Source organism: Montipora capricornis, chromosome 9, assembly GCF_036669925.1.
Source record: "Montipora capricornis isolate CH-2021 chromosome 9, ASM3666992v2, whole genome shotgun sequence".
NCBI lineage: Eukaryota > Metazoa > Cnidaria > Anthozoa > Scleractinia > Acroporidae > Montipora > Montipora capricornis.
The window spans coordinates 28,377,306-28,397,912 of record NC_090891.1 but is presented as its reverse complement, the minus strand read 5'-3'; the positions used below and the strand labels follow the sequence as shown (position 1 = coordinate 28,397,912).

Here is a 20,607-nt window from a genome sequence, read left to right as displayed (position 1 = left end):
TTCTCTGACAAAAAAATCATTTCTCATCCAGTTGTAAGCGACGCGTAAACGTGGATTTCAGATTCCAAGTAGAAATGCCGAAGAGAACAAACACTTTCCACTTCACATGACGTGATTTGTCGGGTTCTTGTCTTTCACCAAGGGGGTTCCCGACGAGCTTGTATGGGTTAGCTACCTAAGATTTCAATTTTCTCAAAGCCAACGCTTTGGGACACGGTGGCCGTCAAGGTAAAGACCATCACACTGAGTTGTATTTTCATACATACCAGCCTCCATACCAGCAAGTTCAAGGGGATAAAAATGATATTCCCTCGGTAAATCACTTGGAGGAAAAGCGGTCACACTGCGAAAACACAGTTTTCCCTTAATAAACTGTCAACAAGTCAAATTTTGTAAGTAAAAAGTTCGTCATATGACGACGACTACTACTTGTAAAATAAATTCTCCACAGCATATAGAAGAATACTGTTTATTTGAAAACCTCGTATACGCAAAAACAACCGACATGATTCATTAACATGTGATAGTTAAACAAAACACTGTTTCATGTATAAAAATAAATAATCAAACGAATGCCACGAACGACTTTTCACCTTAACCAAATTTACAGAGCTATGAAAATATTATCTTTTTCTCTATAAAACAATAACTTGGAGAGGAATAACTGAAATGGCATGTAATATTTTTTTCTGGAATTTGCCACTCAAATATTGCACCGCATCAACGCAAGTCATGGTATTCTTCATGAACAGGCATTAGAGCACGTTTTTGTCCAGTTTCTGTACGGCATTTAGTCTTTCATACAAAAAACGAAAACCTTTTTGCGGAGACGAAACGGTTATTCTTTGCGTTTCCTCTTTTGTTATGTAATTTAAGTGCCCACCACACCCCTTTTTGGCGGGTTTGGGCAAGGGTGCGATTGACATTTCGCAATACCCAACGTAGCTAATCCAATAAGCATCCATTGCGTGCCTATGACGATTGCAGGATTTGCTCTTCCTTCACTATATCCACGTTGAGCTCTTCTTGTTCGTCCTCCGACTGGTGCCCACTCCCTTCTTGAGTTGGATTTTCGAGAAAGTTGTTCACGAAGTTCTGTATCTCTCCTCGAGCCTCTGTGGAAATAAAAAACAAAGGAGCGAATAACCAAGACTGATCATTTCAGGGTTTCCTAAAACACTTACGGAAAACCCACACAAAAGCGTTTGTAGCATAACAGTAGCCTAACGAGGGTGTTTTATAGAGTGCTGCTGTGACCAATTTGTGTGCATGTTTTACATCAGCTTAAACACGCGCGCAGTTACTGATATTGCTATTTTTCCTTCACTTAAATAAAAAATTAATTAATTAATTGATTGCTTGAGTAATTAATTAATTAATTAATTAATTAATATGTATGTACTTAATTGACCGCTCGACTCGGGGAATTTTCAAGGCCAATGACTCAAACCTTTGAAACAAGAAGAATCCTTCCTAACCCATTGTAGGTAGACCAGCTGGCTACTTTATTGGAAGTTTAGTTATGGCCCTCCCAGAACAATTTCATTCGATGGTAAGAGCAGGCCTTGAGCTTAGGATCTCCAGATCTCAAGGCAAGCGCCCTGACCACTTAGCCACGCTACCTCCTCATTTCTCACTTCGTTAGAGCAAATCCAAGTCTGGGCTCTTTACAAAACTAACTCGTGGCGGTTGCGCAACTGCCATTTATCAGGTATGCGCGAGAGCCCAACTAAAGGCCTTTATGGCCTCTTGTTTTCATCATAACGACCTTGAAAGCAGATGAAGCTATTTCTGCCGAAAGCAAATTACCTTTAAGTTTTCTTTCAGCCTCGATCCTTGCACACCGCTCTCTATCAAGTTCTTGCAGCAACTCCTCTGTTGAAAGATAAATCCCAGAGTCAAGCGTAGGCCTGTTATAGTTTTATTGGATTAACAATATCCACAAACAAACTCAAATCACACTGACGCTTACTAAGTCGCCTGATGTGGATATTTGAAAGGTACATCCATCTATTTTATTATTTAACCACCAATGAAATACCAAGTGAGCTTTCACGCGAAAACATGAAACGCGTGAAAAAAATATCAATTAGTCCAGAGTGCTCGTCGGATATGGCATGGTAAATATCCAACAGGCGCTTAGGGAATACTTGTTTTATTAAATTTTCATTCAATTTTGGACATGACGTTTGGACACTTGAAAATTAAAGCCAATTAGTTTCCAGTTTGGAAACACTTGACGCAAAACCAGTTTCCATATTAGGTCATACAGTATATTTTGTAAATAAATAATGATAATGTCCGCGGCTGAGAGAATGTCCGAAAAAAAAATATTTGGCCGAGAAGCGAAGCAAATATTAGATTTTGAGGACAATCGAAATTTCGTATCTCCGCGCGGCCATGCAATATCCTTTAAATATCTCTTATGATTGGTAAATTTAGCAGACTGCATTCTACAATCAATATGGCTCGCTAAATCGAAAAGTTTCTTTTGGTCGCTTAGTGGAAGTTGCGCCTGTAACTAGTTTAATGGCGTAGCTCCTGTGAGTCTTATAAAGCCCAGTGGTAGTTCACCCAACTAACGATTGAATGGTCGTATGTTCGACATCTACATCTCATCTACATATTCCAGCACTCGGCAAAGTCCCTTTTTCACTTACGGCTGTTTCTGCTTAGGTGGAGCACTCGGATTTTTCCGCGTGCCTCCGAGTTACCATCGGAAAAACTCGTCTCTTCAGATTAACAACTATATAACATCTCCTTTCGACGACCTGAATACTAGCAGTATAGCGGGACAATCTCCACCTGAACCGTTTAATTAATGGCCAACAACAGCTCCTTCAAGTCTACTGAAGCTCAGTGGTGGAGAATCCGAACCAGTAATCGGAAGGTCGTAGGTTGGACTCGGGATTTTTCCGAGTATCCACGAGTCACCATCAGAAAAAAATTAATGCCTTCATTTATTTACCGGACTTAACATTGGCCATCTCATTCATTAAAATAATAGCAAAAATGTTCCATGTTTGGACAAATTTCAGTCCTGGCAGGAAAGTGGGACACTTAAACACGGAGCATCCACATCTACACGCAAAATTTGCGCTCCCAGTCCTTGGCCACAACCGCCTTCTTAAGAAACAGATCAGTCTTACCGTTGCGTTGTTTCAGCGCGTCTTGAGTGCTTTCTCTCAGCTGTTCTTCAAGCAGTTCACATCTGTGTTGCTCCTCTAGTAATTAACAAAACCACGAAAATCAGTCGGTACAGAAACCCATGACTCGGAGCCTACAACTCTACTGTGTTCGTGCAACAGCGTTTTCACAGACCAATTTATTTTTAGATTGAATTTCCCGCGAATGAGACTCCCACAGGAGCCCGATGACCAATTACAAGAAATTAAGTTGACGTCATAGGGTCACCGAACCGGAACTCCCTTTGTTTTTTGACCTAATTCGCGGGAAGGGCTAGTATAAAAATAAACCTACTTGTGAAAACGCCGTTTCACAGACGCTGTATGGAAGTTGCACGCACCAGATGGGCTCCTGGTCGGTACGGATTAACCAGTAACGCTCTCAGCGAGAAAAGATCTTTTTGCGAAGAACCTCTCGGAACCTCATTTGAAAAGCTGTATTATACTATGTTCTGCTGTAACACCATAACCAAAATAAAACCTTTGGCCGATCGCAAACCAGCAAAAAGACAAGGAAAAGCAAATGAAGACAAACCGAATATGAACAGTTTGGAATAGTCGCGGGAAAAGCATAACATTACACAACGCTCATCAGAACCACACGCAACATTTCCTTACGTTTTATACAATGTACATTCCAAACCTTTACGTGACCGAGTGCGTGAAATCTTCGGCATCAGATACACTTTTGCTTTATTCAGAGAGAAATTTCGCTTTCCGGCGGAAAAACGTAGCTTAGCAACGCTTGGCGCAAATCATTTACCATATAAGGTCCAAACTAAGGTATATGAGTTGATAACCGAGATTGAGTGAACCAATCAGAGACGAGAAATGCATTAACCGAGGTTGAAAATTTAATAATTAATGTTATCCGCGGGAAAGTCAGAATTGGGTGCGCTAAAGTCTCGGAGTGAATGAAAATATGGCGAGAATATTTTAAAGGGGCTGTGTCACGCCATTTTAGTCAAATTTCAAAACACTAAAAGACGTCTTTGTATCAATTAAGACCAAAAAATAATGCTGTTGTTTTGTTGCCAATGGCCACTGAAGTGCACTGAAGCGGTTCTTTGCTGTTTGCAGCCAAGGATGGAGGGGATGGAAATGGATTGAAACTTGAAAAAATTGGCCAGGTTTTTCAAGTTTGGAGACGGTGTCCTGTGAAAGTCGCCAAAAGTTAAATATGAATAGCTCTTTGTGCCATATATTTCGTATCATCTCAATGAGTTGTCAGGAATGTTATACGTGTGAGATAGAGAACTAATTTAGATTTTTTACCCAGTTTTGACCTAAAAACAGCAAATTTAGCATGACAGTGTCCATTTAAGGCCGATACAGACCGGGGGGGGGGGGGAATGTTCATCCTCGGGAGCAGAATTTGCACCCCGCATAATGCTCCAAGATATTAAACAGGTTAAATAGTTGGGAACATAATTGAGAAAACTGTGCCCTCGTGTTTACTGGTCGTGCACAAAACGACCCTTGAGCAGCCCTGGAGCTTCCTCCGGGAGCAAATACCCTCGCGTGTATCGGCCTTTAAGCAGTTCAGTAATGAAAAACTAAAACAATAACGAAGTTGTTGTAGACAATCCGTTGGAAAGCGCTGTTAGAGAGCGTTTGATTAGCTCAACAACTTTGTAATTCTCTCCTTTGAGATGTATTCAGCAAACTTGTGCTTAAACATTTCCTTCCATTGCCAAGAGGAATCATAAGACCTTTTGAGAAACATTTGAAATGCAATTATTTCTTCTGAAAAACTGTGCACCTTCAGTTTTGGCAAACGACTGAAAGAACTTTTCATACCTATTAGCTGCTCCCCAAGTTTTCGCTTTGCTTTCTTCTCTTTCTTAAGTTTCTTTTGAAGGAAGGCTACGAGAGAAAAAAACACAATCGAAAGCCATTCGTCTGGTACTAATACTACAGGATTTATGTCACTTCTATTAACAAATAGATGCTATTGAAATTGAGGAAGACAACTTTATCATCTTACCTTTTCCTCTCTGCAGTGTTGCAGATTGTCTCTCTGCTCTTTCTCGAGCCTCTCGCTCGCGGTTAATATGTCGACGGAGTTCATCTGACAACACAATAGTAACCCAGATACGGTTAATCTTGGAGCACTCAAGACGTCGAAGAATAAGGCAAAAGGTTTAAGTGCGACTACAAATATTTCTTATTCACCCAACCATTAAGCTGACTTGTATAAAGAACGCGAAAGGTAGAAACTAAAGTTTGCATGCTGATCGCTCAGGCATCCATGCTTTCATTCTTCAGTTTAATAAACTTGCCGTCTCGATCTTTCTTGGGAAACGAGTACAATAGAATTTAGGGCCTTTATTTACACATGACAATTAAGTGTAAAGCTCACAGCTTCTGCAGCCATGTGTTAAGAAGAAAGTCACCTGAAAGCGGGCAACCAGTTGTTAGGACGAGGACGAGAATGAGTACGAATTTTGACTGGCCGTTTTCAGCGAAAATACTTTAAAATCTTATAACCCATATGATTAATCTTACTCTTTATTAGCAGTATAGGTTGCTCAGTTATACTTATTCCTGGTAACTGAGCCTTTTTTGCTGATCAGAAAATGCCCAAACTGTTAAAATGACGACGGTATCACGTTTTTCCCGCCAAAATGACGCTGGTTTGGGCGCGCTCACTGTTATTCTGTGAGAAAATCTCGTACTCGTAGTAGTCGCTCTCGTCCTAGAATCTTAGGGCCGATTTACACGATACGATTTTGTCGCATGCGACAAGCTCACGACAGGCCTACGACATGACTTACGATTGTCGCAGCGTTTTAAAACATGTTTTACAATGCTGCGACATTTTTCTGACGTACACAACAATCGTAAATCATGTCGTGGGCCTGTCGTAAGCCGTTGTCGCATGCGACAAAGTCGTACCGTGTAAATCTGCCCTTAAGCTCTCTTAGGGCCGATTTACACGATACGATTTTGTCGCATGCGACAAGCTCACGACAGGCCTACGACATGACTTACGATTGTCGCAGCGGTTTAAAACATGTTTTAAAATGCTACGACATTTTTTCTGACGTACACAACAATCGTAAATCATGTCGTGGGCCTGTCGTAAGCCGTTGTCGCATGCGACAAAATCGTACCGTGTAAATCGGCCCTTAAGAAACGACGACGTCTATTGCAACGACAACTCCACAAAACAATACTATTACTGGTTTAAAACAGAGCAAAAATAATCGTACTGCACGTGTGGCACACATATATTTGCGGTTTCTGCATAACGACGACGTGAAATCACCAAATTTGAGGTTTTGACGAAAATGTGAGCATACTGATGAGAGCTTTCATTCTTCATTTTACCTCCGAAAACCACTCGTACCCAATTTATTTTTAAGATACTTCGCCCACATTGTACGACGTGAAAGACACGGAATAATCGCGAAACACTTACGATAGTGCAAAGTTATATATACACCTTCTTGAATGGTTTAACATATACTACGCGCGGATATTTTGCGAGTTGCATAGTAAGTCCCGAAGGGGAGAGGAAAGGTATAAGCAACGAGCAAAATTTCCGCGCGTATTATATGAGGGATTTATTATTCCACTATTACGCCATTTTCTAGTGTGATGGGATGGAAAGTTTCTTGGCTACCTTCCTCCAATAGGACTTTGCATGATGACGTCATTTGACTACGAGTACCAGAACCTAATGAGAGCTATTGTTATTTTTACCCCACTAGGAATACAACATTTAAATAAGAAAAGAAAAACTGAATTCTGGTAGTTGTAGTCAAATGACGCCACCGTGAAAGTTGCCTATAGAGAGTTTTCACTCACGTGACCACTGAGAAGAATTGTTTTGGAACACCAACATGGCCGCCGTGACGTCATGTGGAAACGCTCAATTTTCTAAATTCCAGAGCTTTGTTGCTTTTCGATTTATGCTCATGAAATATGAACATGAAGGTGCCTTGCAAAAGCCTGCACTTACTCTTTTCGTACACCGCTTGTCTTTCATGTTGCCGGGTATTTTCTGCTGCCACTTTCAAAAGTCCTTGTATATTCAGGAGCAGGCTTTCTGCAACGGGAAAGTGTTTGAGATGACAGTTTTCTTTTTTGATGCAGCGCTTTAGAGAATAAATCAGTTATCATCCTCATCGCAAAGTAACTTTGTTAATGAAAATTTGTTAATTGATTAGCGACGTTTTCTGTTTGGGAATACTATGGGTACTGAAGTGGGGCCGGTATATAGCTGGAGTCCGAAGACATACCTATCAATAGTTTTCTGGAACCACTTTCCCAAAAAAATGCGTGCATACAATGAAAACAAAATCTGTTCAGAGCGTTTATATAAGGGAATTTTTTTGGCTAATAAGAATTTTCCAATACAAATTCATCATGGAATACTATTCCTACAATTTACTAGGTGACTTTTAACGGAAAATATAGAGGTTATTGTGTTAGTTTCTTTATTTTTGAGACTGTCGTACTTCACAGAAATACTCTCTTTCGCAACAGAGGTAATTCCACGTATTTTCTTTCTGTCAATCTAAACTACGCAGAAGTAAATCTTGTTGAACTCACCCGTGGATCCAGGCTCTCTATATTCAGGCTACCAAAAGAAGAGTGGAGTTGACAATTAACAATAGTGTCGTACAAGGAATTGCAAATAAGTATTCTGAATAAACAAACTGATTGCATACCTCACGCGACAGCACGTGTGGAGAGGACACGGACATTTCTGAACCAGTATCATTGGTAGCAGCGATCCTGAACTCCGCATGCTCTGATGTGCCTGTGCTGCTGACATGAGGTACTGACGCTTCACCATTCACTGCATCGCCAAGAGCCGGTGACCGCCCAGGACTATGGGTAACTGCAGTTGACGTCCCACTTACGGGTGGCGCGCCATTTGTTTGCGGGCTCAGAGCACTTGTATGCGGACTCATGGACACATGTGGTCTTGGAGGAAAGCTGAAAGTGCAGGGCTGTGAATTCGGCGCCAAAATCACGCCACTAGGCGGACTGACCATGCGCGACGACGGTGCGTTCGTTGGTGAATGGATCACATGAGTGGTTGTGTATCGCGGGCTTACATGAACATGAGGTGACGAATGATTCATTGCTGCTTGCGGTAACGTTATATTCTGAAGGCGTTCGGATTGGCGGGAAAATGGCGTCTTAAAATGCGAATCTTTGCGCTCACCCCCATTAGCATTGTTGTTAACATCACGTGGTCCGTCAAACGTGACATTAGCTGCACTAGTCGGCGAGGATTCATGGGAAATCGAGTTGTTTGTCTCATCCGTTCTCGTGGATTCTCCATTTGGTGTCAGACTCACAAGCCTTTCAGGGTGATGGTCGACTTTAAAATGCTTAAACGGATTGTTAAGCAGCTCAGGGGGGATATCTGGGTTCTTTTTCCGCCTTCCAGGACCCCTGAACAAAGAAAAAAAAAATAAAAACAACATTGAGTTGCACTCTTACTTTGACCTGAAAAGAAATCTGAGGCGCCTGACATTGTAAAATGCGAATCTTTGCGCTCACCCCCATTAGCATTGTTGTTAACATCACGTGGTCCGTCAAACGCAGACAAGCGGGACACATTGTCCATGAAGAACCTGTATAAACAGTCAGGTCTCCGGGACTTTTTGTAACTCAATGCATATGGGTAGAGTGTCCAGCTGGTATTACGGAGGTCGTTGGTTCGAATCCTTCCTGGGATACTGATTTTTCAGTTGTCCTTTTGCCCAATGCTTAATAACTAGTTTATTACCCCTCTCATGGGAGCATTACCTTTAAACATCAATGGTTGTGCATGCCGGCGGCTTATTAACCAGTTCCGAGGACTGTATTTTAAGTTACGTCACCAGGAACCCATGACCCGGAGCCTACAGCTCCCATACTGGGCCTATGTAACGGCATTTTTACCGACCGATCTATTTTTAGCTATCTTTTCCGGAAAAAACAAAGGAAGTTCCGGTTCGGTGACCCTATGGCGTCAGCCTAATTTCTTGTAATTGGTTGTAATCGGGCTCCTGTGGGAGTCTCATTCGCGGGAAGCTCAATCTAAAAATAAATCGGTCCGTGAAAACGCCGTTACACGAACACAGTACAGCTGTAGGTTCCGGGTCATGGGTTCCTGACGTCACGCATTGTACCCTGTTAGCAGAGGTCTCTTTTCTTTTGCGTTCGCTGGGCTGACGAGTTCGAGAAAAGACAACTCTGCCATAGGTCGAAATTCACTGTTGTGCATGCGCGGCGGTTACTTAGAGACCGAAGCCTCACGTGATACTTCATGTTGTGTGGGGTCACTTAACAACAGCGGAATTACTGTAAAAGGAGAGCGCGGGTCACAGTCCGCCCCGGCGAACGCAAAGAGAAAGGAGACCTCTGCTAGCAGGGAATCTCGAACCAAGGCTCCTAACTCACAGTTCGGCTCGCGACGGAAAACGAGATTAGAAAAATGTTTATTTCTTTCTTTTAACTTACAGAGCCGGGCTGTACTGAGCAGTACCCTGAAATTGGTCAACAATGACTCACTATCACAGAGATAAATATTTTCATTTACTGATTGAATAAAAAGACAAGGGGCTCAATTGCGCGGCTTTCTACAACTATTTTTGGTCGAAGAAAATTTCTCTCTTGGCTATTTACAATGGAACAATCTTGGCGATATACAATTGACTAAACTTCCACCCACCCCCCGCCCCCCTCCCCCCAAAAAAAATCACATCAAAATCTGTTCCGATAAAAGTTTGGCTAATCTTTTGTTTTTGGGGGCTCTAAGCAGATAGATCCTTTTCTCCAGGAGTTATTTTCTTTTTAAGAACAATATCAGGCAGAGTTAAGCATAAAGATGTTCCTTTGCTGCTACTTTATTCTTGTTAATAGCGCTTCAATTTCTCCAGGATAAAGTGATTCATTAGTTTCCTTCAAGAACTCAATCTATTTGTTCCAGTCGTATCGCCAATTAATTTCCAACTGATACAACCTGAATTCGACAGTCCATATATATCACATTTGAAGGAGACACGATCCGAGGAATGTGAAAATGTATTTTACAAAAGAGTGTGTAGACGGCAAGTACCCGTTTTATCTGAGTTTATTGACAAATTCGCAGCCAAATTCGCTCGTAAAAACAGGGTGATACGCCGAGCGTACAAATGTGTCAAAAAAAAGAAAAACAAGAAAAACATCACGTGATGCCCAAAGGCGCGAAAATGCTAACAGGGTTCCCCGCCGCAACATCTCGCCCCATGCGAATTGTGATGGGTTTTCTTTACAAAATTACAGTGCTAAGCTCAATATCAATGACATTGTTCACGTTCCTTGTATTTCAACGACAAAGACTGAGATTCTTCAAGCAAGCATAGCTTTTGGATGGTTCGAACCAAAGAACTGGATGCCCCAGTTTTGACCTCATCTGATCTCACTAATCCATCTTTAGAAGGAAACACCGCTTTCACTCATTCGCTACTGGCTCCTTGTTAGATAATCATAGATAAGTGTAACCAAATCACCGACTTCTGCATCCCGGCTCGGCTTGCGCCTCTTTTCTCTCCTGCAAGGACGAGATGTACTTCTTCAACCACGTCTTCCAAAAGTGATAAGCCAAAATCTGTGCCTGTCTCCATTTCTTTCTTGAGAATAAGTCTTCCTTTACAAAGGATCCAGGTGGCAAGTTGTGGACAGCTCTCTGCAACAATAGTTGGTTGGGTGTCAACGGTCCCTGATAATCAGGCTCGTCAGGGGCAGCACAAAGAGGTCGTGTATTAAGCATCGCTTCAACTACAGGGAGGACAGTAGCGAGGACTTTCTCATCCACATAGCTGCTTCCAAGTATTGCTTGCAAGGCTTGCATCAGGTGCGACCGGGGCGTCAACAATGCGTCAACCCACTCATCAAGCCATTATCCCTATCGATCGCAGCTTCACGAACTTGCTTGAGAATTTCACAATTCCTCGTTTCTCCAAATCCTTGATCTCTTCTGAGACCACTTCTCTCTGGGCTAATTTCACAATGGAAGCAGTTGAAAGCTTCAAATATTCTGCTCTGAGGTGTTTGGCGAGTTTAAACTCGTCATCTCTCTTGCGATATCTTAGGTACTCCTTAAACGTTAACAACCAGGCAATCCTCTTCAGAAGAACTGTCCATGATGAGTATCTTGTGAGTATCTCTGGTCCAGTCTTGGAATGCTGGACCACTGAACCATCTTTCAGATGTCAAAAACTTATGCACTGTTAAGCCAGGCGAGGCATCATCAGCTGGGTTAAGGCAACTTGGACAGTATCTCCATTGACTGGGTTGGGATACAAAATTCCTCAGACTCTGTTGGCTACATAGGTTTCAAACATTCGAGACTCATTCTTTACATAATGCAATGTAACCAAGGAGTCTGTCCAGAAAAAGGAGGCAGAGATCTCCAAATTAATCTCGCTTGAGATCAGGCGATGAACCAGTGCTGCGATCGTAGCAGCTTGCAATTCCAATCTTGGTACAGAAGCGTACTGTAAGGGAGCACAGCGAACCTTGGCCATGATGAAAGTGGATTAAACAGTTCCGTCACCAGACTCCTTTCTCAAATAGGACACTGTTCCATAACCATATTCTGAGGCATCACTAAAGTGGTGAAGTTCGAAAGATGCATCACGGCAACAACCTCCACTGAAATAGCATCGAGGAATACTTAAATGGTTAAGGAGCAACAGGTCTTCTTTCCACAATGTCCAGTCCTCCAGCAAGCTTTCGGGTAGTGAATCATCCCAGTCATGTTTCAGTTGCCAGGTCTTTTGCATTAATCTCTAAGCGGGAAGTAGAAAAGGACAAATTAAGCCAAGTGGATCAAATGTAGAGCTCAGCTAAAATAAGCAATCTCGTCTCGTGTGGCTATTAGCTTTGCCATGGGAAAGCGACACCTTCACAGCGAGTGTGTCTGTCTCAGTGTCCCAATGTAGACCTAATGTCCATTCAAGGAGTAGCTTGTCCAGGTCGAGACTCTTGACTATTCTCTCTTCAGCTGGTATAACCTTCAAGACCTCAAGTCGTTGGAAATGAACTTGGTCAGTCGGAAATTTCCTCTCTTCAGCAACTGCATAAGTCGCAATGATGCTCCAGTAGCTTCTTCAGCAGTAGGGACTGAGAATAGGAAGTCATCAACGTAGAAATTCTTTCGGCGTCAGTAGTCGCATGCGGTTCGTTCTGCGGATCTTTGCCCCAGCGATACTCGAAGATGATATGAGCTTGTGGAACGTCTTGATCAATGAGGACAGAGACTTCACTCATATCTACTGGGTGGTTAGGCAGCTCCAAGTCTTTCAAGTTTGGCCATTCAGACAAGTCTACTTGATAAAGGCAGTAGCGATTGGACACATTCAAATCTTCAATTTCAAGCAAGTCAGGGCCTTCTTCACTTGTTGAGGTGACGTGGAATTTCACCTGAGGTATCTCACAGTCTTGATTCGTTTGAGTATCAGTGTTCAGATGACTCTTTCGGGGACCAATAGTAGCTTCAATTTCGCAGCGATGCGAGAGTTTATCATCGAACTGACAGAAGCTGATGGGTGAGCATTGTCCTGCACAGTGCAATCATTTTTTTGTGTGCACTCCCTTTGTGAATAAGAAGGATAGAGACAACGATAGCAAAGTGCATTAAACTTGAAGAATCGTCGACGCCAATTTACATTCTTAGACAAGAACAAGGCGGAACATTTATGCATTTCGTGTGATCCTTTGCAAACCTTGCAGGTGTCTCTGATAGAAGAGAGTTTTAATTTTGCGGGTTTCGGTTTGCTAACATCAGTTGCTAGGGTGGTTACTCGTGTACTATCTGTAAACCTGGTATGAAATGCAGATTTCTTTGTCAGCTTTAACATTCAATGGGGGTACTGTTGTTTCTCCTGTATACTCCTGTATATGGATCATTCTCGGTCAAGGATTCTGTACTTATGATCTCTCAGCCGCTTGAGAGTCCTTGATAGTTTACAATGATTCTTCGCACCCTTCCAGTCGTGTACGCCAGTAAGTAGCTCATTTTCTCACCATCACTCAAGGATATTTTGCTTTCGACTTGATCTCCAAAATTTGATCTGAATCGCAAGTGCTGTGCTGGATCAACATCAAATGGAACTGGTGTGGGCGGTGGTTGGGACATTCGAAGATCAACTCTTTCCCAGAGAGACGCGTGCGCTTCCTTATAAATCTTTGAAGAGTCGTAATCTCTCCTTTGGGAATCATGTTGTTCACAGGTTCTGTAATGTTGTCATTATTGATGTGCAGTGGCGAAGGAGTGGGTAATTCAAATTCAGGAGCATTAGGGTTGAGGTGGTCCTTCAACTGTTCGTCTGCTGATTGAGCTGGTTGATTTGTATGTCCTTAAGCTTTTAATAAACTTGAACTTGCACTTAACAGCTCAATTGTCTGCCCAAGAGGGAGAATCCATTAAACTCAGAGCCTTACCCACCTTCCCTTCCAATAGACCATTTTACAGTTGTAGCTAAGTTACCTGGCCTAAGAATGGAAGCGAGGCTGCCGGTGATTCTGTTTTGATACAAACCTTTGTGCTTTTCTGATGTCATTACATTACATACATTAGGCCATCTTCGCTCCTCCTAATGGGGAGCATAGGGCGTCAACCATGGACCTCCACCTGACTATTTTTGGCAGTTCTCTTTGCCTCTAACCAAGTGATATTCTTTTTGCGAGCTCATCTTGCACACTCCGCCTCCAGGATTGCCTTGGGCGGCCTCTTCTTCTGAACCCCTGAGGGTTCCACTCGAGGGCGGAACGGGTGATGTGCTTTTCTAATGTCAATGTAGACTAATTTGAATTACAACAACGCAATTTACATGATGAAAGCAGTGAGGTCTGTATCAATACAAGGTCACAGGCAGCCTCACAGCCACTCAAAGGCCAGGTCCCTGAGCAAAAAACTGTAACTGATGGCCTATTTGGCAATGACTTCGTATGTCTGGCTCACCATCCGGGTCGTCTGAGCCTGAATACTGCCTATTATCCTCCTTAACTGCGTCTTCATAGACCTTACTTACAGCATTCGCAGCAGCTAATTCTACCATTAATTTCACCCTTTCGGCCTCTTTCCTGGCAACCTCAACATGAACTAGCTGTGCACACCTTGCTTCCAACTCAGCGCGCTTTGCCTTAGCTTCAAGTGCTTTAGCTCTGGAAGAAGTGGTTGACAACTAGGGAGCTTTAGAGCTCTTGGATCTCACGATCTGTCTGGTAGACAACTTATCACTTTCGTCACGTTTTATTCGCTTTGCTACGCCACTAATCCACTCGTTTACACTCAGTCGAAGCGACGTAATTTCATCATACATAGCGCCAAATGCCTGATGGTCTACGTCACGTTCTTCATCACACAACAATTCTTGGATATCTTCATGTAAATTCTCAAAGACATTAAATCATTCATTAAGTTTTAAAGTCTCAGCACTCACCAGTTCCATATTCTTATCAAGATTCATGACTGTTCCGATGTTTGCCATCCGTGTTTGCATTTCCCTGATAAGCTTCTTGCGTGCGGTGATCTTTTGAGTGAGTAGATATGACTTTCCTTTTTGTTTAACCTAGGTTGTCTTTTCTCCTTTTGTCTGTCTTTATAACCTGACGAACCATTTTCGTTTTGATTTTCAGGAACAGCTTTGTCAATTTCCATTGATTCGCTATCTTTCAAAACGTCAGGAAGGGTCAGTCACTGCATTTTCGTTCGAAGTAAAACCAAGTCCTTCGTTCGCTTTGGTTGTGTAGCCTGAATTTTGTGAACGCCCTTAAAACACGGTGGAATTGGCTTGTGGTTCATAGGATAACATCTCCGCCAAAATTCCGGTTCGGTTGACCAATTTGTCATCAATGTTACCCGTACCGTCACTTTCAGACATTTCGCTTCCACAAATACACATCCAACTTCAACAGGCAAAAGGCGAAGAAGCGTCCAATGTTTTCCATATTGCTTACCAAATATCACAATCCAATCACAAACAGACGTACCTGTTTTTACTGTAGAAGGCAAGTCACCGTTTTAAACGAGTTTATTGATAAATTCGCTCGTAAAAACAGGGTGACACGCCAAGCATACAAATGTTTCAAAATAGTGGAAAAACAAGAAAAACATCACGTGATGCCAAAGGCGCGAAAATGCTTACAGGGACCCAGCCTCAACAAAGTGTTTTTCAAGTTCCTTCGCGACTACATAGGTCGAAAGCCGACAATATTTGACGTTCCGTTTTCTTTTTAAGTTCAACCACACAACTTGTTATCGTGGATGTTTTTCTAATATTGGATTGAAGTGTGGCGAAATCTTTAATGTAGAAAAACTTCTAATTTTAAAGCTACAAGATTGCATGCCAATTTCCCTGGCGTGTCATGTTCGTATTGAGTCTGATCTGAATATTAACCTTTGCACAATACTAAAGGCTAAATAAATCCCAGTTCTCGAGCTGCAAAACTGTCAAAGATAAAAAGTAACCCATTTTTACCGAATCTGTGATCTCAGTTGTTTGGCCAGATTTATGCCACGGGCCGGGTTCCACAAAAGTACAGACTGAAATTGTTGGCTAGATCGTCCACCAAGACAGAATGCTTCCACTCATTCTCTGACCTTAAAGTCCTGAGAATAAAACTATCAAGGGAGAAACAGCAGAAATTCACAAAATATTTTTGGACCCTTAAATTTGTTAAAACTAACGTCGAAATTATTTTCTACTATTATCGTTTTCTTTTTCACTTGATCTCTTTGGAAATGCCACCCATCGCGTAAACACTGTGTACAGTTTTAACAATTGTCGTATTCACTTTATATTTCAAATAATAACATGACTTTTCACTTTCGACTTGATGGCGTGTTGTATCGTGGAAATGTCGCATGAAGGTGTAAGTAGTTTTTGTGTCGGCGATTTGTGGTTGTTGTAACGAATGCGAAGAACCTTTCCGCGTTTAATTTCAATAAAAAAGCGAATTCGAGAAAGTTTCTCACTTGACTTCAATTTGATTATTTCATCCCCCCCGAAAAAATTGAAATCCCATGTAAATCAGTGTACCGGCTTTTCTTCGCCCGGTTAGTCTTTTGTGACAAAGATCGCAGCGTTTTTAAAAACCCTTTTAAATTGTTTTTTCATTTTGTGACATGCTAGTAACATATGTGAGAGATGCAATACGGTCTGTTTAGCGCGCATTTTTTTTTTGTTTTTGTTTTTTGCGCTCGGTTGCAGAAAATGCGCTTGAACACCAACACTCTGCTTGTTTATTGATATTCCGGAATAAGAATACGTCGTGCGATGATTTAAAACGGCATGTCTGGCGTTTTGAAGTAACAAGGATAACAAAGATATGTTTAAAATAGCATTTAAGCAGCTGTTTGGCAATTTTGATGTGAATCTCCGTAACGCACCCTTAATCGAGTGCCACGTTTCACTACTCAGGTTTCTACTTTTCTAAGTCTTTTCTCCGGAAACTGGGGTTTTCCACATTCATATGTAAATTTGTGCTTTATAGAAATCAGTTAAAAAGTTGAATGCTAGTTCCTGTCATGATAATTCGGTCACGGAAACAATTTGGAAAGAACTCGGTCTTTGAATCCAACTCAGAAATCGTGCATATTTGTCTAGTTCACTCTTTCTTCCTAAGAGAACTGTTATGAAAGAATAAGTCCACGATAGAGCATAAGTTAGCATGCAAATAAATTAACTTGCAAAAAATGACCTGTACAGCGAGGCACTAGCGTATACAGTTTTAATACACTAGTAAATACTTCTCAAATAAAGAGAGCGGGGGAACTTCGTACTCTAACCACAACGATCATTTATTCAGACCACGATTTTGTTTACAACTATTTATTCCCACCATTCTGAGAACATACCAGGATCTCTATATCAACGTTCTCGATTTAAACGAAAAACACTTCAAGACTGTCATTTATCAGATAACAATCTAAGTTGAAATTCTCGAGATTTACGCCCCCTTTTTTCCAGAAATAATCCTCGCAAATGGTAACAGAACTAGATCAAAAGAAACTTTACGAAAAACGAAGAAAAGCTGACTTTAAACTAAGATAATAACAAGGGAAAAGGTATTTCTCTGACGTTTTAAAAACCACGGATTAACACTAATTTCAATTTACGTGATTCTATTTTTGGAACGAAGAGAGGAGTTTTTTTGGCCTCAAAGATTTAAACATGATTGCTCTTAGGAATAAGATTTTACCATTTCTTCACCCATAGATGAGTAAAGTCACGAAATTCCATGCAGATGTTGAACACATGTTTTGTGTACTTATCCCAAATTGTGCTTGATAGCTTTATTGTAGACTTTTCGATTCACTACCAACCCCTTGAATCTTCAAGTTGGATTTCAAAGTTCTGATGAAAAGAGCTTCGTGTTCACCGGTATTCGGAGTATCATCTTCGAAAGCAAACTACTGAATTTAAACCTAAACCGCTCAAAAACTAATATTGCGTTGCGTACTGAAGCTCTTCGCATTAAATATAAAAGTTTATAACTTCTTCTTGACCTTTTTGTCCAACCTTATCAAACTACAACAAATTTTGAGACAATTTCTTGTTCACTTTTTTACACGTTTCCTCGTGCTTTCGACCTAACTTCAAAATCTTTGGTTCGTTTTTTCTTCATTCCAAGTATACGTTTTCCTGATCGGCTTTACGCTAACAAAAAACAACAACAATTATGAAAACCTGGAGAGGGTCTCAACCCGGTCGACATTTGAAGTGACATTTTTCCCTCAAAAATTACATTCTCGGTCTCGCATCGATTAATGAAACAGAAAATGCTCCATTTCTCTTTCCGAGGCTTATCATTACATCTTTCGACTGGTATTTTATCCAAACACAAGTAAGATACACCAATAAAAAAGGTCAATTTTGATGTTATACAGCCTATCGCAGAGTTTACAAGGTAGCTGAAACAAGAAGCCGGGCATGGAGTTTCCGATACATTTGGATCTAGACGGTTACTGAAAGCAGGCACAATCGCTGGAGTGTATGGCTAAAATCAGTGACATTTTTGTCCAATTTAAACCATGACAAACCGACACTTTTATCGCGTCAGAGTTCAAACTGAAAAAGGACTTGTTGGGAAGAAAAGTATGTATGCGTAATTACAACTCTTCGTTTATTAGCAACCACAAAAGCGGTATTGTGCACAATTTGACAATTCATTCTCTTCACTTTCATTGTTAAAATTCTGACATCTGCTGGTTATCACTTCAAGGGTATCAAAATACGAATTATCAACGAATTAAGAATTTGGTTTACAAAAATAATACCTACTGTTGAATTTCGCGAAGATCGAGTGTTACCGAAACGAAAGATGGGTTTTAATCTTTCAGATAATTCCTTAGGGTATTTAGCATTCAATCAGTTTGTTTAAGAACTCTTTGCCTCACGATAAAAAGCCTGAATCGTATGAATGAATTAACAAAAAATCATTTCACTCGAATTTAATGGGCTTCCTTTCCAAGCTCCACTTCACATCCCATATGTCACACTGCTGGTTGCAAAGAAATGTTTACCAAAACCGGCTTTTTCATAATTGTGTAAAATGAAACTATGCATAATTAAAATGCTCAAAATTCATTCTAATGCTTAGCAAACACATCGTCAAGTCGGGATTTACCGGTAAATGTGCCATTAAAAACAGTAGATAGATTTACATAAAGACATTGTTTTCGCTGCAATTTTCCGAAGGAACTGTAAACAATACTCCGAGTTCCATCGCATCCATACACACTGATAAATATTCTCTTGACATCATTTCTTTTTCCAATTTTTTTCGACTTCAGGAAAAGCCCCGACTAAATCTTGTGATCCTAGTTAAAGTTAAAACTCTTTTGATTTGTGCGAAAGCGTTGTTCCATAAACTGCGCATAAAAAAAAGAAATGATTTTATTAACAATGGATTATTATTGAAAGAACGCAATTAAACATTGTGGGAGTTTTCAAATGAGGCGAACATTTTACTAAAAATGATTAATTACAGCGTGCCCTAGTGACAAGCGTAAGATTTCCGAAGATTGTGCAGCCGAAATTACGCCTCTAGAGCTATCAGAGAACTGTAAAGTCTGTAAATAATTACGCGGCATGTTTGAAAACAATTAAATCTCGGTAAGTTTCTTACCTGAAGAGCAAACAATCTTCGTACAATCTGTTGAAATCTTCCCGCGAGATCAATTTGCAGCGATTTACGACCTGACCTATGGCTCCGACACTTCTCATCATTCTAACTTGTTCTACGTTGCAATTTCGTCCTTGGATATTCATGCGTTTTAGCTTTGTGTAGACTGTATGCATTCCAGAAACGAGATCTTTTAGAAAATATTCGTAAACTTGCGGAAAGCAAAGCAAATCTTCCCCATCCACGTTGAAAGCTGCGATTTCCTCGCCGTTCAAAGTGACCATTTTCAATTTATAGTCCGAGCCGTATGGAAGCGTAGGGGTTTCCACATCTACGGCTTCAAAATGGTTGTGACCCTGGGGTGAATATACTGGCGGTTCCATGATTGAATTTACCGCAGGAGTTGGCTAAATGTGGGCGCGCTTTAGCTCAGCGCTCGCAAATGCAATGACTGATAACAAACTCCAAGATCAACAACGTTGTTCAATTTTTGACATTGTGAGCCCACGTGGGTAAACTTGGACACTTTCTCTGCTCATGCGTGAGGTGTTAGCCACGCCCATGACTCACTTTTTGATTGGTGCAAAATCCCCTAAAACATCAGCAATCAGTCAAAAACTACAAGATTGTGGTCTTTTATTCTGCTGGCAGCCAAGTGCTTTTTCCTTAAATTAACTGAATCAAAGATTGAGCAATTTCAAAGATTTCAGTTTGTCAAAGCATTACTACAATAGTTTTGTTTATTCTCTAACTCTTACGAGAAATCTTACATGTGTTTACTGAGATTTTTGTTAACATTCCGGGACAAAATTGAATGGACTTACGTAATTACACACATCAGGAAAATGAGTCATTTTGTAAATAAGTTAGTCCCGGAAACGCCAAGATGTGTAACAGTCTATTGTTTTCGGGATAATTGAGGTATACTCTCAAGACATTTGAATGAGAAAGACGATGACCGAATTTGAATCCTTTGAATTACTTACTCGCAGGCTACTTATCAAAGGCAAATTCCATATCAAATGTTTCTCTGAGTCTTGCAATGCATTTGAAAGACATTTGATCAATATCAACCATTGATTGTTTAAAAATAGAATGTTTTCGTTACCAAATGATTTGTTAAGTCAATTCTCTGTATTATTTACGAATTCCATTCTCGCTGGGCATGATTTTTATTGATAACAGAATTTATCGATATTAAGCAGAACAATGTCAAAGGGGTGTTTTGTGTTATAATTCTGGAAAGGTGCTCTGTTTATAATCCTAAAGATACCCGACTGTCATTTCATTTGCCAGCGTA

At 40.9% G+C, this 20,607-nt stretch overlaps 1 protein-coding gene across 1 annotated transcript; it reads right to left on the bottom strand.

The window, feature by feature from the left end:
* Positions 1–453: 453 nt before the first annotated feature.
* Positions 454–19,805, bottom strand: LOC138015931 (dachshund homolog 1-like). Its single transcript, XM_068863059.1, has 9 exons — positions 19,311–19,805; positions 7,865–8,600; positions 7,746–7,773; positions 7,153–7,239; positions 5,173–5,256; positions 4,986–5,051; positions 3,150–3,224; positions 1,810–1,875; positions 454–1,115 (listed from the first exon to the last, which is right to left on the bottom strand). The coding sequence occupies exons 1-9, from the start codon at positions 19,688–19,690 to the stop codon at positions 973–975; spliced, it is 1,665 nt and encodes a 554-aa protein (XP_068719160.1). The 5' UTR covers positions 19,691–19,805; the 3' UTR covers positions 454–972.
* Positions 19,806–20,607: the final 802 nt, after the last annotated feature.